At 40.3% G+C, this 16747-nt stretch overlaps 1 protein-coding gene across 1 annotated transcript; it reads right to left on the bottom strand.

The window, feature by feature from the left end:
* Window positions 1-449: 449 nt before the first annotated feature.
* txnrd3 (thioredoxin reductase 3) lies at window positions 450-13104 on the bottom strand. Its single transcript, XM_056400455.1, has 16 exons — window positions 12728-13104; window positions 11964-12024; window positions 10816-10925; window positions 9041-9148; window positions 8750-8822; window positions 8509-8628; window positions 8248-8390; window positions 7704-7819; window positions 6925-7150; window positions 6515-6607; window positions 5923-5999; window positions 4737-4893; window positions 4471-4578; window positions 3715-3810; window positions 3485-3619; window positions 450-1705 (listed from the first exon to the last, which is right to left on the bottom strand). Exons 1-16 carry the CDS (start codon window positions 12842-12844, stop codon window positions 1643-1645), a joined length of 1803 nt encoding a protein of 600 aa, XP_056256430.1. The 5' UTR covers window positions 12845-13104; the 3' UTR covers window positions 450-1642.
* Between the last annotated feature and the right edge of the window lie 3643 nt (window positions 13105-16747).

Here is a 16747-nt window from a genome sequence, read left to right as displayed (position 1 = left end):
TTACGTAATAAACTTTTCCCTGGAAAGTCATTAGTTTTTGTGCTTCATTTGTTAAAATACAAAAGAAGTCTTTATTAGTTGCTGTAAATCAATTTAGCAATGTATATTTTGTCTAATATAAACTAGATAACTTTAACAAATTGAATATGTGAGACTAAGAATCAATTGTAACTTGCTTTTTATATTTATTCATTGGTTCTTAATGACAGGGACTGTATTACATTGGTGCTCCCTTTCTTTTCCATTACAGAACTGCCATTTGTCTGCTGGTATCAGGCTCTAAAGCCTTGGTCAAAATTACTCTGCAGAAACTTTGTTCTGTACAACAGCACATAAACACCATCAGACCTGTATTTTAGTTATCGTATTAAAGCTAATTCTGTTCAGCTTTTAGCTTCAGCTGAATTTGAAACCGCTTTCCACAAGTGAAAATGTGAAGGTGACAACAGTGAAGGTGAATTCCTCCTTTATTACATCTTGAGAGAGAAGTAATCTACAGTGGTTTGACACCAGCGAACAAGTCATTTATAAAGATGACCAATGTCACTCACTGACAGCAGTCAGAATACTGTCCTCTAGCAGACTGAATATATCTTTTACATACACACATAACGCAGAGGCAAACAGCAAGATGCAACAAACAAGTATTAAATTAATAAGAGTAAAAACTTGAGAAAAGGTTTTTGTTGAAACAACATTCAGTACAATTCCGGTTTATTTTCCATTCAATTCTCTATGAAACTGTGGTGATGCAACACAGCGGAGGTTTGAGAGGTGCAGATCTGCTGGCTGCTGATCTCTCTGCAGACTTGTCATGCTAAACACTTTGGTAGAATAAATGGAGTTCTCTCTAAGGCAGAAAACCCTGGTGCCTCCACACGGCAACAGATAGCAACATGTACAGACCTCGATTTTATCTTACTGACCTGGTAAGAGGAATGTGTGGAATGATGAAGGCTAGACAGAGGAGACATGATGACATTTAATCTACACATACATACATCAGATTAAATAATTTGTTTCCATCACAAGCTGGAGCAGAGTTCAGAGCCGTGCATCCAATCAAATCCTGTGTGCGCCAATTCAGATCTGTCCTTCTAAAGTCAACTTCAGTTTGTATACCATGTGTATACCGGGGAGTGAATGACAAGTGTTTTAAGTTGGGGGTTGGACGAAGGGTTCGGGCCACCATCAGGTGCTTCTGCAGAGGGACATCGATCCTCGCCCACCTCATTATTTGGGGTTACGGGCCAGGACGTCACAAACAGCCCAAACACACACTCAAAGTTAGTGTGTGTGTTGGTGCTCCTCTGAGAAGTACACACTGTTGGAGCCCGGTGGAAATATCAGCAGAGTAACCCCGCTGTTCAGCAGGCTGCCCTTATATTAAAGGACCCCAGCCAGAGCTGGAGACACACATGTTCTTAGCTCTGACGTGTTCCAGTCACCTCTTAGCTCCCAGAGCGCTTCCACTGATTCAGACGCTGGCTGTGGTGTTCGGTTTGTCCTGAGAAACAACTGCCCTGTAAAGTGAGCGACTGGAGTTGAGGCTGAGCTTAAACACTGAGTGGGAGCTAAGATGAGAGTGGTCTGGAGGAGAGTCTAATATAAGAGCAGCCCGCTAAACAAGCAGGGTTTAACCTCAGCAGCCGGCCTGGGTGATGTCTCCACCGGAGCTCTTGGTCACTTCCATGGTGGTAAAGATCTATAAAGGAAGAGGACACACAAGTCAGGCAGAGCAGCTTTTACAGAGTATCTGCAAGTTTCCGTAACATACACCTAACATTTTCCTCAGGCTGCCAGGAACTAAACAACTCAGAAATACAAAAGTCACTGGTTGAAATGAAACGTTTCTAAGTGAATATTGTGGTTTTGTGTATAAAACTACAAATGTCCAGTCTAGAGGAAAACCAGAATATTACACAGTGATGGACATTACATCCTCAATCTCAGATGAAGATATGTTGGAAGTTTGTTACAAAATTGAATCCCAAATAATGTAAAACATCAAACAAGAGGCACTTGAGCTGCTTAATGTGCTGCAATTATCACCATTCCACATTAACATAATGAATGCATAATGCTAAGATCTTAAGCTATTAGAATTAATTAAGCTAATTAATGCACACCATGCAACACAGTAGAAGAAATATATTTAAATATTAATTCATTTTAAACTCTGCAACAAACTAGAAGATAAAACCTTTTCACTAGATGATAAAAGAAACTCAGACCTCCGAAAACAGACGTGTTAATACTTTAAGCTGTTGCCTGTGGCTGCCCTGTTTAATGTGGTCTGATCAAATGTGTGTCTGGCACAGCCTGATCATTCACACAGAATTAAACTCAACAAGACTTGGTCAAAACCCAGTATATAGCTGGACACAGTGTGGTCAGTGATTATGGACATAGGTGAAACCTGTTGAGGAACCGCTGTTCACAACTGATGTCACTGTCGTATTTGCATTCAGTCTAGTGTCAGCTGGTTTCACCTCTTTATCTGTTTGCTTCTCTCCTCTGTGCTCACACATACAGTATTTTAATACAGACAAATTCCTGTATTTTCTGTTATCTGATATCTCAACAAGTATGAAATAGTGACTGAAACACTGCACATTAAGACTACATGTTAACTTCCAAGCTGCTGCTAAAATCCTGATTTTATAACGGTGACGTCTGACAAAAATCACCAAACGCATAAATTAAAGACAAAGACTGATCAGTAATTTCAGCTCCGGTTACTTGTAAAATGATCACTCAAAGAGAAAGTTAGAAGTGACAGAATATCGTTCTTATTTTGTCCCTCACACAACTTTGAACAGAATGGACACAGAGAGGCGAGGCTGGCAACTCTTTTCTATGGAAAGTAGCGAAGGTTTGTCCAAAGAGTTACTAGATGTGTCGCGTGGTCTTTATGAAAAATACTCTACTTTAATAAAAAAAGGTTGGTTAAAGGGGTATAAAAAGTAAATTAATCTAGCAACAAAGGCGCTAAATTGGCCATGCTGCCTGTTAGCATCAATTAATTTTGAAAGAGCCATGTGAGAACAGGAAGCAATACATTCATGATCTTGAACGGGCAGAGAGATAAAGATTTTATGATTTCGTTGTTTTTATGTCATGTCATCCTGTATATGAAATCCAAGAGCAAATCTTTGAAATCTGGCTGCAACATCTACATAAAAAAACAGCTTCCTGTTTGAGTTCAGCATGTTTGTTCTGCATTTTGTCTGGTATTGAGTATTTTGGCATTTCCTGATATCTTCTTACAGGTAACTCAACACAACACTGTTGCCACACACCAAAAACAAAATGTGAAGTGTCTGATAAGCACTGGGCGTGGTTTTAGCAGTGTAAACTAGAGAATGACAAAAGTGACCACAATGAACCAAACCTCAAACAAAGCACTGAGGGACAGAAGGTAAAACTAAATAAAAATGATAAAAGGTTCTATTCTGGCTGTTAATGACAGTCGTCTTCTTACCTCAGCACAGGTCGGGTGGATGCCGATGGTGCTGTCCAGCTGCTCCTTGGTGACTCTACACTTCATGGCTGTACCGAATCCCTGCGTCACCTCGCCTGCGTTAGGGCCCAGGTAGTGGAACCCGATGACTCGATCCTACAAAGCAGAAACATCATCATTCACGTAACACATCTATATATATATATATATATATATATATAATTCATATGTAAAAGTATTAATAATCTTACACTGTCCAGTTTACTGCAGATGATCTTGGAGTAGCATCTGTTGTTGTCCCTGCCAGGCACAGTGAACTCCAGAGGCCAGAACAGACTGTGGTACACCTGAACACAGAGACCAGAAACACAGTGATGGTTTATGATTGTGTAACAGCAACTGGCAGCATTTCATAAGACATGAATAACATCAGTTCCTCTTAGCTCAAGTGATTTTATTTAGACAGGAAGTGCTAAATCTGAAAATAAAGAGTTGTAGATTTATAGTTCAAATAAATCTGCAGTCAAAGTCTGCCTGGGTTTACTGAGCAGCTCATATTACTGGGGAAAAAATGAATGTGCCATGTATTCTCTGCCTGGCACCACTGACCATCCTGCATGCACAAATAAAGCAGCAGACAAAACTAATCAGACTGGACGAGTTCAGAGGAAACACACTCTCACATGGATGAAAACACCAACATGATCAGGTGAGTCAGCAGAACTTAAAGACAGTAGTATTATTTTAGCTTACATTAGACAAATATGTTTCTAGCCAAGTCTACTCATGTAAGAGGATTACAAATCTTCACTGATTTTGGGAACCTGGATTACAAAGCAGAACTCTTGTCTCAGAGATGGACTTTACTCCAGCCGATCATGAGGTTCACAGTAAGGTGAACCAGATCTCTGATAAATTATTCAGATGACACTGTGTGTGTGTGTGTGTGTGTGTGTGTGTGTGTGTGTGTGTGTGTGTGTGTGTGCGCGCGTGTGCATGCGTTTTACCTCGATGTTGTCCTGCCCGTAGAGCTCAGTGGCTCTCTCCTCTGACAGACCACAGGAGCCGTACTCCATTGGGGTGAAGACAGTTGTGGGAACGTTGATGTAGTCACACTGCCCAAACACAGATTAATTACCATTTGTTGTCTGGGGAAATGAATCCCTCTGCTCTCACATGTCACACAATATCCCAGTGATAATTGAATAGTGGAAGGTTTGGTATTGAGGTTTCAGTAGGTCTACAGCACAAGTGTCTGTTAATGCTGGTGCACCTTGAGTGTTGCTCCCCCATAGAGGCGTCGTGCCAACAGCTTGCCAGCCTGGATGGCGACAGGTGTCAGCTCCCACTTGCCCTCCAGAATGTCTCCAATGGCGTAGATGTGGGGCACGTTGGTCTGCTCTTCATCGTTCACTGGGATTTTTCCATTCCTGGCGGATGGCACAGAGAAACCCATACTTCATATAAATGTTTTTTTTCTTTCAAGCAAACTAAAATAGCATTTATTTTAGCCTCATTAAGTGGAACATTTTTACCCATATTTAATCATGGGGAACATGCAAACATAGAAATACTGGAAACAAATGACTGCAGATAAATACATGTTTGGTCAAAGGAACAACAGCAGCAGAGGTATGTCTGTCCAGCACAAGGCAGAGATCAAATGAAGTGGGTCTAAGGTCATGTTGGGCAACATGAAGAGATACAGCTGAAACAGTATTTATACAGCCACGTTTCTATTCCACTCTGTACAGCAGGAGATCAAACCAACCTGCTGATGGCCCCTGAACCCAGGCGCCGTGAGGCTGTGTGTTTGCTTCATCTGAATACTACTATGGTCATAAGACTGGGGCATATGACTCAGAGTGCTCTTTTAAGCTGGCCTCATGCCGTCTTAATCCCTGTCGGCCTCATAGGCTGAACCATTCAGTCATTCACAAAATAGTTGACCAAAACCTCAAAGAAAAGGCTACATTCACAACAGATATAACACTAAAAATAAATAATCTACTGCAAAACAAACAACTTTAGAAGATTATTTAAGCTTTGATTCTGGTTTTCTGAAAAAATAAATAAAACTCTGAAATGATTAATGGCCAGAAAAAAAAAAAAAAAACAGTCAACAGGAAATGTATTGATTAGGCACATTAAGGCAAACTGAGTCAGACAGTGCAACATAATGACACAAGAATGTAAAGATCTTACATTTAGAACATTTATTTTCCATTAAAACCTGCCGATACACTGTAGAAGTGCTTTCTCATTGTACTAACAAGACACCCCTCCTCTCCTGATCAAATCCCACACCGCACTCACCCCGCCCCCTGCAGAGAGCCATGAGAAGGCAATAACTGCTGAATCACCATGACTGTACCATGAGTCTTAAAGGCACAGGACGCCATATGTAACAGGGATGAATGAACATACAAAAAAAACATACATTCAGATAATAGACTTACTTGGAGTTGACTTTGACCCCTATCTTGTCCAGACCAATCTTGTCTGTGCACGCATCTCGGCCCACTGCTATCAACACCTTAAGAACAAAGAAACAGTTTGTTTAGTTTAAACAAAGTCCTCAGTCAGTGAAGTTGCTGGAGCTTCATTTGCACAAGGATGGCTGAATACAAAAACTAGGAAAAGGAAATGTTTAATGCTATAGTTGTTTAAATTGATTATTTCCTTTCTGCAACCCTTCATATTGTTTGGCATCAACCCTGTGTGACGACAGCTGAATATCAGAACATGGCAGTTTTCTTGCTTTTTTTTTTTTTTTTTTTTTTTTAAAAACTCTCTTAAAGCAGACTTTAGCTGGTTGATTCAGAATTACATTGACTTTGTTGTTATTCTAGCTAACAGGAGCTAACTGGTTGAATCTGGCAGCAGTTGTTGAGCTTGCTAATAAAACAGAAAATTAAATAACATTTCATGGTAATGAGCTTTAATAATTCTATACAAATTGGGCACATCTCAAATAACTTACAAGGTATTCTACAGTGACAGGATCATATGGCAGTTAAGGGAAGGAGGAAATGATAGATCAGTACATACAGTGTTGTACTCTCCCTCGATGATCTCATCAGTTTCTGTGGACTTGGCTGTCACCTTCAGCCTGCCAGGAGTGCCTGCTTCCAGCTCCTCTACCTGACACACACAGCCGCGGGGGAGGCAGAGGGGAAAAAAAGGTAAGATTTATGATGTAATATGGTAAAAAAAATAAATAAATCTGGTTACACACAGTCTGCTGATGACCTGTTGCCTTACAAATGGAGGTTACCTTAGGTCATATGAAACGATTTAAGATCCACAACTTTCTTAAAATGGCAGGCGTTTTAAAAAATTGAGTGATTTTGATGGGTTATGCCCATTTCTAAATATGAAGTTTCCAACTAGCCATACCGAAACAAACATCAGTTTACAGCACTTTCACTTGGGCACACAGCAGTCTACTTAACACTCACCTTTACTGGAACATATTTGCGGAGGAACTTAACACCATGCTCCTCCATGTGCTCTCCGGCACGGTTGGCCATGTCCTGGTCAAAGCCCCTCAGCAAAATAGACCGGACCATGACGGTGACGTCGAGACCCAAGCCGGCCAGGAAGCCACCGCACTCCAGAGCCACGTAGGACGCCCCGATCACCAGGGTCTTTCCCGGGCAGTAAGACAATGAGAAGAGGTCATCACTTTGGGAACAACAGAGAAGCAAAGAAGACGTCAAACAGAGCAGGTAAAACATGATGCTGTAGTGTTATTTAACTAGCTGACATAACTTATTGTTGAGTCAGAAGATTTCAGGTTAAAAATAAAACATTTCTGTCTTTACACTACATGCTTAGATTACACAAACCAGTATTGGACACAAAATAACAGTCCATACAGAAATGCCCAGCCTGGGGTTGTGTCTTATGTCACACTACCACCTAAGTGAGCAGCATGAGACCATCAATTGTCGGTTGCCAGAACAGCAGCGTAATCACATAAAACACCTGAGGATAATCTCACATAACATTTAGACAGCTGGGAGATTAATAGATGCCCTGAGGCACGGCCACCTGCGGAGGACACAAGAGTCCAGATCATTAAAGGATGTGTTTGTGTTTTCAGAGATCATACATCTGCTGAATCTAAACTCTGGTCAAACAAATGAGCTCTAGATGGGGCTTCCAGTGACACAGCATGTTATCTGATAGGACAGATGGTGTCAGATCCACCATGTACTTGGCATCATGCTCTCACCTGGTGATGCAGTACTCCTTGTCTCCAGGGATGCCCAGGTAGCGCGGCCTCTCGCCTGTAGCCAAGACAAACTTAGCTGCGGTGTAAAATGTCTCCTTTCCTCGTTTGTTTGTCGCCTGTCGGAAAACACAAGCTCTGAGATACTGATTCATCAAGCAGAGGCTTTTTGTCGATGATATGCAGGATGTTTTGAAATGTCTATTTTCTTTGGGTGCAGCTAGTAATATGATCACAAGTTAGAGGAGCCAACCACAACAATAATGCTGAAAAGGAAGCCAGCACGGAAGGCTATGTTTATCAAAGCCTGTTTTTAGGACAAAACAAAAACCTGCCACCATAAAAGGCTAGGCACAATTTTAAAAGAGATGGCTTAATCAAGATTAGAAAGAGATCTTTGGTATGATAACAGTACAGAGCCAACTATGTAAGGAGGAGAAACTGCATATTGGGGTTATAGAAAATCAGTTAAGTCGAACCAAACCAGCATTCCCAGATAAACATCTGAACGCACACATGGAAGGTTCCGCCAAAAGCACTCATTTACCTTGATCTTGTGTGGTTCAATGAACTCTGCATAAGCGTTGACATAGTTGACATTCTTGTCTCTCAGTGCCACCCTGTAGCCCCAGTTTAATGAGCCGATGTAGTTGTTCACCGCCGTCTTCATCGTGTCCCAGTTGTGTTTCACTGAGGACAGACCGACAGAGACACCCATCAGTGGAATGACAACCAGAGACTACTGATGAGGCTTTACCACAGCCGGTGACCCTTCATGACCCCCTGGATTGGCGCTCCGTGCCCTCACCTGTCTCGTCAAACTCCCAGCCGTACTTGCGCGCATCCTGCATGGCCGTGCCCAACATGGCTGTCTGGTGCATCAGCTTCTTGGGAATGCAGCCCACGTTCACACAAGTTCCACCAAGACCTGATCACCACAGGAGAGCAACGACACACGGAAATGATCAGCTAGCAGCCAAATTAGGTTCAGATAAATACTGCTTCACATGTATCTAACTAGGTGGTCTAACTAAGTGGAAGTATCTTACCCCAGGTGGCTCCTTTTGGTGTGGGCACAACATAGTCCAGCACCATGACCTTCTTCCCCAACATAGCTGCTTCCTATTGTCAACAGACCCAATGTTAGTGCAACATTACATGTTTCTGCAGTCTCTTTGTAAGTGGCACAAAAACTATGGTTACTCATTACAACATCAGCTTTAGTTTCACTCTGATTCTCTGACAAAATGCCAACCACAAAATTGCACAACAGAGCAACAGAAACAACAATAATGTTTGAACAGGTGACACTGTTAATGCGTTGCAGCTTTTCTCGTCACCTTTGAGCAGGCCAGGCCCCCAGAACCTCCTCCGATGACGATCAGGTCGTAGTCATAGGATTCATTTTCACCACTCAGCAGCTGCTGCAAACTGCCATCTTTATGGGCCTGACAGATACATGAACACAATACAGCACTTATGTATGTAGCTACAATATGCACAACCAATTTCAAATACAGTAAGAAATACAAAAAAACTAAACAAAAGTCTACTAAAAAGGTTTCACATAACTGTAGGGCAGGGTTGAAAAAGATTGATTTTCTAATTCAAATTGAACCTCACTTGAATAATTCAATATCAATTCATAAAATACAGAGATCAGTCGCTTAATATATGCTTTTTACAATGTATGGCCTTTTCCCGTGGATGTGTGAAGCTCTAACCTTGTTAGTCTCGCGTGACACGATGTGACCACGTGAGAGACAAACACTCGGCAGACAGTCCACTGAAGGGACCGGTCTAAAGACAGATGTGTGTTTGTTTTTTGGATTTAAAAACTATGAAGACAACGAAGAGCTGGACCAAAGAAAGGCTATGTGTAAGATGTGCAACGAGCAGCCGACAGGAGAAGAAGCTGTGTGTACCTGTGGCTGCTGCACCAGGTTACGTTAGCTTCGCACATTACTAATCTACCTATTATTTCTTGAGACATGCGTCTAAACTGTTAGTCAAATACAAAGTGCATTAATGTAAATGCTTTGGGGTCCATTCTTAATGTCAACATTAATATTTTTTAATTATGTACCAGGTTAGACAAATAATAGACAGCATTAGTTCTGAGAATCTCATTCATATCCAAGCAAAAGTGATATCGTAACTGAAATATCTCTCAATAACTCAATCGATATTGAATCAAAATGGAAAATCACACTGAATCAGGACCTTGCGAATTGGAAGTGAATCGATTTGGGAAATCAGTGGCGACACCCAGCTCTAATAGCAGCCATTATTAATCAGGAGTTTTGAGTAATTTTAAGAAAAGAAAAAAAAAAAAAAAAAACAAAGAAAAAAACCCATTCTGGTTCCACCTCCTCATATGTGAATATTTTCAGCGATACTAAAATGAATCTCTTGGGGTTTTGGATTGCTGTTTGGAGAAAACGTGTGATGTGAAGATATAACCTTCAGCTTTAGGAAAACATTCAGAGCATTTTTCACAATTTTCTGACATGTTATAGACCAAGAGATTTGTCAAGGAAAACAATCAGATCAGGTTAACTGATAATGAACATAATCATTAGTTCCAGCCCTGCAGTAAACGCTGGGGCTGTGTCTGCCAGAGAACAGTAAGAATAAAGTCACTTTTTGATGCAATTTGGATGACCGATGTGATAATCAATTAATTTCAGTTGTTCAAGCAAATTATCTGTTGGTTTCACTTTATATGTGAGGATTTGCAACTTCTCTTTATATATTAATAAAAACAAAATCTTTGGGTCTTGGACTGTTGGCTGGACAAAACAAGCAAAACCTGTTTCTCATGTTTCAAAGGTCTATTGGGTTTTTCTGTTGTTCTGTGACTGAGAGGGAACAACACTTCTGTGCACTTCATGAGTCCTTTTTTTTGCAAATGACAAACTAGTGGATTGAGCTTCGAATCCCTTGAGCCAAAGAGCTTTGTTTGAATACAGCTTCTGGAGTCTCAACAATACACTTGATTGGGTATCATTTCAAAGCAATCATGTATTAAAGACATCTGAAACATTTACAGAGATGTGTAACAATGATTCAGAGCAACAAAAGATAGTCAAATAGACACACATCTGTTCCTTACCTGCATTGTTTTGTCACAGCCGCCAAGGTGTGTCTTATTGATGAAGACATTAGGAACAGTTTTCTGTCCAGTCATCTCGAGCAGCATCTCCTGGTAGTTGGTTCCATCCTCTGCGGAGAAGAGTTAACATTGAAAACTACTCCTTCCTTCCACATATCTGCATTTCATATGGTAATATTTGCACTAGCTCTGCATCATGTGTTTGTGTAGAATCTTATCGATTCATAACAGTATAAACAAATATATGGAAATATAGTAAAAAAGAAAGCACACTGTGCTATTCATCTACTGAGTCTATTATTACTGCTATTGTGCCACTTACAACAAGCAAAAACAGGCTATGTTGAAATAGTCACCCATTTATTAAAAAAGTCTGTATGGAGGTAGTTTAACATGTTGTCAGGTCTGTTTCACCAATCTGAGCTGACTAATAACACAAAGTAGCATGGTTGCCATGGTTACCTGCTGTCTAACATGCCCACTGATTAAGACAGGAAGGTGAACTGTCCACTAAATCTTTGATTGAGGATTATTTGAAAATATTCTTAATGGTGGTTAATCATCAACATCCCTGCATACTACCTTCAACATAACAGCTGAGACTGTGACAGACTTTACTTGGCAAGAGGTTGAAGTTTAGTGAGATATGGCATGAGGCCAAGATATCCTCAGTGAGTGACTCAGCATGTTTTGTGCTGCTGCAAAGGAGGACCACAGCACAGTCTGGGGAAAACAACATCCCACCATCTCTAATTTATGAGTTACAGTTATGAGTAAAGTTGCCGACAAATACACTAACACACACTTATATCTGTTTACAACTACATTTTAGTCTGTAGTAACACAGTTAATTAATATTCATACTCTGCTTATAAAAGCCAAATAATGTGGTAAAGTCAAGCTTATTGAGGTTAGAGATGCAGAGTGACAAGATGCAAGACTGGATAAATGTATGCAAATATTAAATATTGGACTGAGCTTCACTTTGATAATCCATTGCTGTGTGTGAGTGATTGCCTGCCTCTCCGTGAATACCAGATCTCAAACCTGCCTCTGAACATGGTGACGAATTTTCTTAGGCACAACCAAATAAAACATGGCATACAGCATTTAATTTCTACAAACTTAACAAAACGTCTTCCTCTTACCTATGAGGTCCAACTCCACCACGTTACACTCGACTTTCAGCTCCGTGAACAGATCTTTTACCTGGGAAGACACAATATGAAAAGGTGATATAATCATTTCCTTAGTCACATGGGGAACATGGTCAAAGTGCACAAGACATACATATAAGCAGAAACACCCTGTCTTATTAGCAGCACTTTAACAAACTCGCTTTGATTTGCTTTGTTGGCCGAAAATCATTTTTCCATCATTTAAATGAGTTTTAAAACATGACTTTGGTTCAATATAATCCTGTGTTAAATGTTAGCTAACCCCTAAAAGCCTCCGTTACGTAGGACATGATTTAACTACAAGAAACCAAACCTTACCGGAAACTAAACAAATCAAGTGGGAACTTCACAGACACTGCTTTGTAAACAGGATACACGGTGCGACAGTACGTGTTTTCTTGGAGATGTAATTAGCTGAACTGTTAGGTGTTAAGCTAGCTATGAGCTATAAATTATATAAATTTTCTAGAGGGGACTACACTCAGATAACCAGATAACCAAGCGGTTAACTTGATAACGCCTGATATTGATCTCTGCCTAGACGTTTGGTGGGGTTTGTTAACTTTGTAGTAATAAACTTTGCATCCAAACTTAAACAAACCGAAGTTGCCGGTCACACTAACGTAGCAAGGACAACCAGCAATTAGACCAAGCCCGTCTACTTCGCGGGAGAAAATGGAAGTTTCCGACCGGCGTAAGCGAGGTCTCCCCCCACGACAAAACGAACAACTCACCTTGACACAATACGGACAGTAGCTTTTGCTGAAAACCACCACTTGATTGGTGTCAATAAGCTGCTGTATCCGAGATCTGAGTTCATTCTTCCCGGTGTCATTGTCGATAGGAGGCATTTTCAAGGTATTTCCGTCTGCCTGCGCGGGGCAAGCTTCGGTAGACGGCTGACTAGAGAATGAGGAAAAATAAAATTACACTGCTCTGATTCTCTATTCGTAAATGTACGAATGTCTCTTGCTCCTTTCTCCAAGGGAAATCACTAGAAAGCAGCCGAACAGTGCGCCTGCCGTCGGCTCCTCTTCCTCTGCTGTCAGCAACACCCGCGCCAAACGTCTTTTATTATTTCTTGTCTCGCTACTGTGGGTGCACTCGATCTGAGTCACTGTGTTCACCGCTTACTACGTTGCTAATGATTGTCAGCAGGAAGAACTCCGCCCACACGTTCAATCTCGTGCTTCAAAACGCACCTACCTACACAACGTCACAGGGCTGCCGATTTACATGCCGTGACAGCACAAAACTATTATTACCCCCAAATAGCTGTATTAAAATCAAAGTATTTCAGTGTTAAACGCGTGTTAACATAAAAAAATAAAGACCTCATACAAGTTGGGGCGACAGTAACCGAGGTAAGGGGGCCTACAGGCACCCCCGGAAGACAGCTATTCCTGAATTAAGAAAGGAGTGAAAAGAAAAGCATGGGTGTGTTTAGATTTAGTTCTAATAATACATCCATGCTTCACACTGATAGCAACAGAATTTAAAGTGGATGGTTGATGATGTGGCAGCGTAGAGATTCAGATTTTTGTTCCCACGTTGCTTCGACTTGTCTGACTATTGGTCCATGAGCAAATAGTTGATTATTTGGCGCCATCTGCTGGTGAAAGTTGTCTATGACAAGTAACAGGTGCAGTGTACTGACAATTCCTATTTATAAAGACATTACTGTAAGACACAGGCACAGAGAGACACCTGTTAAGTTATTGCACTGATATGTGACTAATGCATCGTCGTTAAGGAGTGTAATAGTACTGAGGTAATGAACCTAAAATTAAAATTAAAATCAAAAAGTGATGCAAAAGGGCACAAAATAGAGGAAGCAAAGAAGCATGAGGAGCACAAAAAAGTATTTGAGGGAATAAAAAGGCATTTTATAATTAAAAAAAACATTGCCTTTTCAGGGGCTTTGTAGTGAAGAGATGCTTGATTATATTTCTTTATCTTCACTTTTTACCCTCTGCTCTTTGTTGCTTATCATTGCCCTCTAATGAAAACCATGTACTTGTACTTCACTTGAGTATTTCCATATTGTGTTACTTTATACTTCTACTCCACTATATTTCAGCAGGCATTATTGTACTTTACACTCCACTGCATCACAGTAATTGTGCTCACATTAAAATGTTTCACAAAAAATTTAAAATAGATTTGTGTATCATATCTTCTGTCCGTCACAGTTTTTTTTTTTACGATTGCTTACACAGTTATTTCAGAATTTGGCTAATTGTGTCAAAACTCAACACACAAGCCAAATAAGACAGAACACTTGGAGCTGAACATCTCATGTCTATGTCAAAATGAAACACTGCAACCAAAACCGGTAAATCCTCTTTCAAAAAGGCATTTATTTAACAAAACCACACACACATGCAACATCTGAGTTACACATTCAAAACAGCAACAACACAAGGATGAACTTAACAGAAAACACAGCTGTCTGAAAACTTTGTATATCTTTTTCATTCTGTCATACAGTCTTTACGCAACACAAAATAGAAAATATTCAGAAAATAGATAACTTTACCAAAACAGGTTTTTACAGAACAGTACAATTCACAGGTTGTGCAGCTGCATCAAAGTCCAGGACTTTTTCATATCCTGAAACTATAGGGTCCTGTCTGTCAAAGCTCCACACACACAAACCAAAACCATATACACAAAATATAAAACATCTTGCATCTCTTGCAAAAGCAAGCACTACATTAAAAACTAAATAAACTCTTCTAGAAATGATACTTTAGCTTCCAAACTTTATACACAAACACCAAATATATAGCTCTTTCCAACGCCAACTGCCCACAACTGTGCTAAATCTAAAACAGTTTTCACATTTCTACTTATATATATATATATATATATATATATATATATATATATATATATATATATGCTAAGAATAAAAACACTATTACTGTATGTTTCTGACATTTCTCAGTTGTAGCCTGCTGTACAAATGAACACAAATGCATTGGGGAAACAAAGTCTCTTCATTCTCAATAGTGAACTGAAGATGATATGAACTGACTGTACGGTAAAATACAGTATAGACCTATACAGTATTGCAGTTATTGTCTATCCTGTTTCTGATCTCATCTGTAAGAATTGTCCTATTTCCTCCACCTGTCCTCTTGTTCCTCTTCCTCCTTCACTTCTTCTTCTTTCTGATCTGCCTCCTTCTCCTCTTGCTCTTCCTCCCCTTACTGGAACAACTCTTCCAAACCCGACTTGTTTTTATGGTGATCAAGCTGTGATTTCTGTGTGATCTGATTGGTTACAGTTGTCTTTACATGTACATTCTGAGTACAGGTGATTGCTAACTGAGCGTGGTGTTTCAGTGGCAGTGTTTGGCAATTAACACGCAAAGGCTTTCAGTTTTGAATGATGTGTCTAATGTAGAGAAGTGCGTTTGGTGTTTTGCAAAACACTGTGTGTAGTGTTTTGTAAAACGTGTGTGTATAGTTGTGGGCTGACATTTTGCTCTTTGTGTATCAGAATCTGTGTATTGTGTGTAAGCAATCGTAAAAAACTGTATGATTTAATCCACCAAAGTGGCCCTGATGTCATCTGAAATATGTGTTTGTCTATTGCCTGGTCTTATTTGGCCTAGCCTTCACCCTCCACCTCCTCTCTGTCTTCCTCTTCCTCTTCCTCTTTCTCTTGCTTTCACTGCTTCCACGTTTGTAAAGTTCTCACAGAATATCCCCTGAGGTCTATCTGTAGCACTAAGGCTCAGACTGAGTGGTGTTCAATTTCTGTATAAGTGTTTTTAGGTGTGTATGTGTGTGGTGCAAACTTCAGGTGTGTTTTGCAGTTTGAAAAATAAGTGTTTTCCCAATGATTGTAAGATTTAAGTGTTGAAGTGTCTAATGTAAGAAAAAGTGTGTGGTGTTTTTGCAAGTGTGTGTTGTAGAAATGAAAACAAAGTGAAAAGTAGAAGATGTGTTTGTACTTTTGGTTCCTTTGTTTAAGGCATGGTTTCAAAAGTTAAGGTTTTAATGCTTTGGTCTTAGCATTTACTTTTAGTGTGTAAGCAATTGCAAGCAAAAAACTGTAATCATCACTTAACCCCTCAGATTCATCTTATAACCCTTTGGAAGGGGCTGAATCCTAGGCTGGGGACCCACTGGATTAAAGTATAACTGTATATTTGGTAGTTTAAATAGTTAACTAACTAACTCACTCCAACTCAACCAGCTACGACAATGCTTACACACTGATATAGCAGGATTAACAATCTAATGTCATATAATCAGTCACAGAGGACACTGTACTGAAGAATGAGTAGAAGAATTGCTTTTACTTTGGTACATTAAGTGCATTTTATTTTGTAGTTTTACTAGAGTACTTGCAACGGTGTGTGTGTGTGTGTGTGTGTGTGTGTGTGTGTGTGTGTGTGTGTGTGTGTGTGTGTGTGTGTGTGTGAGTAACCTGTCCAAGGAAATGGAAGAAGCACAAACAAGCGCTCTATCTGGTTATCTGGTTATCTGAGTGTAGTCCCATCTAGAAGACACACCAGTAACAATCCTTGAGAAGGAAAACAACTCTGAGGTCACGATGGAACGACCTCCAACACCCAAGTCTGCTGATCCCACTGACTCTGGCTGCAGGTCTACAACCAAGGCAGAAAGTTAGAACCAGCTGAGGCTGTTTGTGACCCTCTTGACACTGAAAGTTTTGACCAAGTGTCAGGCTGTCCAGAACATCGGCCACACCAAACGCCAGGTGAACCAGGCGATACG

This window comes from Seriola aureovittata, chromosome 2 (assembly GCF_021018895.1).
Source record: "Seriola aureovittata isolate HTS-2021-v1 ecotype China chromosome 2, ASM2101889v1, whole genome shotgun sequence".
NCBI lineage: Eukaryota > Metazoa > Chordata > Actinopteri > Carangiformes > Carangidae > Seriola > Seriola aureovittata.
The sequence above is the reverse complement of the archived record's forward strand: the minus strand, read 5'-3'. Positions and strand labels throughout refer to the sequence as shown.

Excerpts from the sequence above, each read along its gene's own strand:
- txnrd3 (XM_056400455.1), bottom strand. The coding sequence starts at position 12,844 with ATGCCTCCTATCGACAATGACACCGGGAAGAATGAACTCAGATCTCGG. Across the intron at positions 6,000-6,514 it reads TCGAGGGAGAGTACAACACT|GTGTTGATAGCAGTGGGCCG; the intron begins GTATGTACTGAT and ends TTTGTTCTTAAG. Across the intron at positions 3,620-3,714 it reads TCTGCAGTAAACTGGACAGT|GATCGAGTCATCGGGTTCCA; the intron begins GTAAGATTATTA and ends TCTGCTTTGTAG.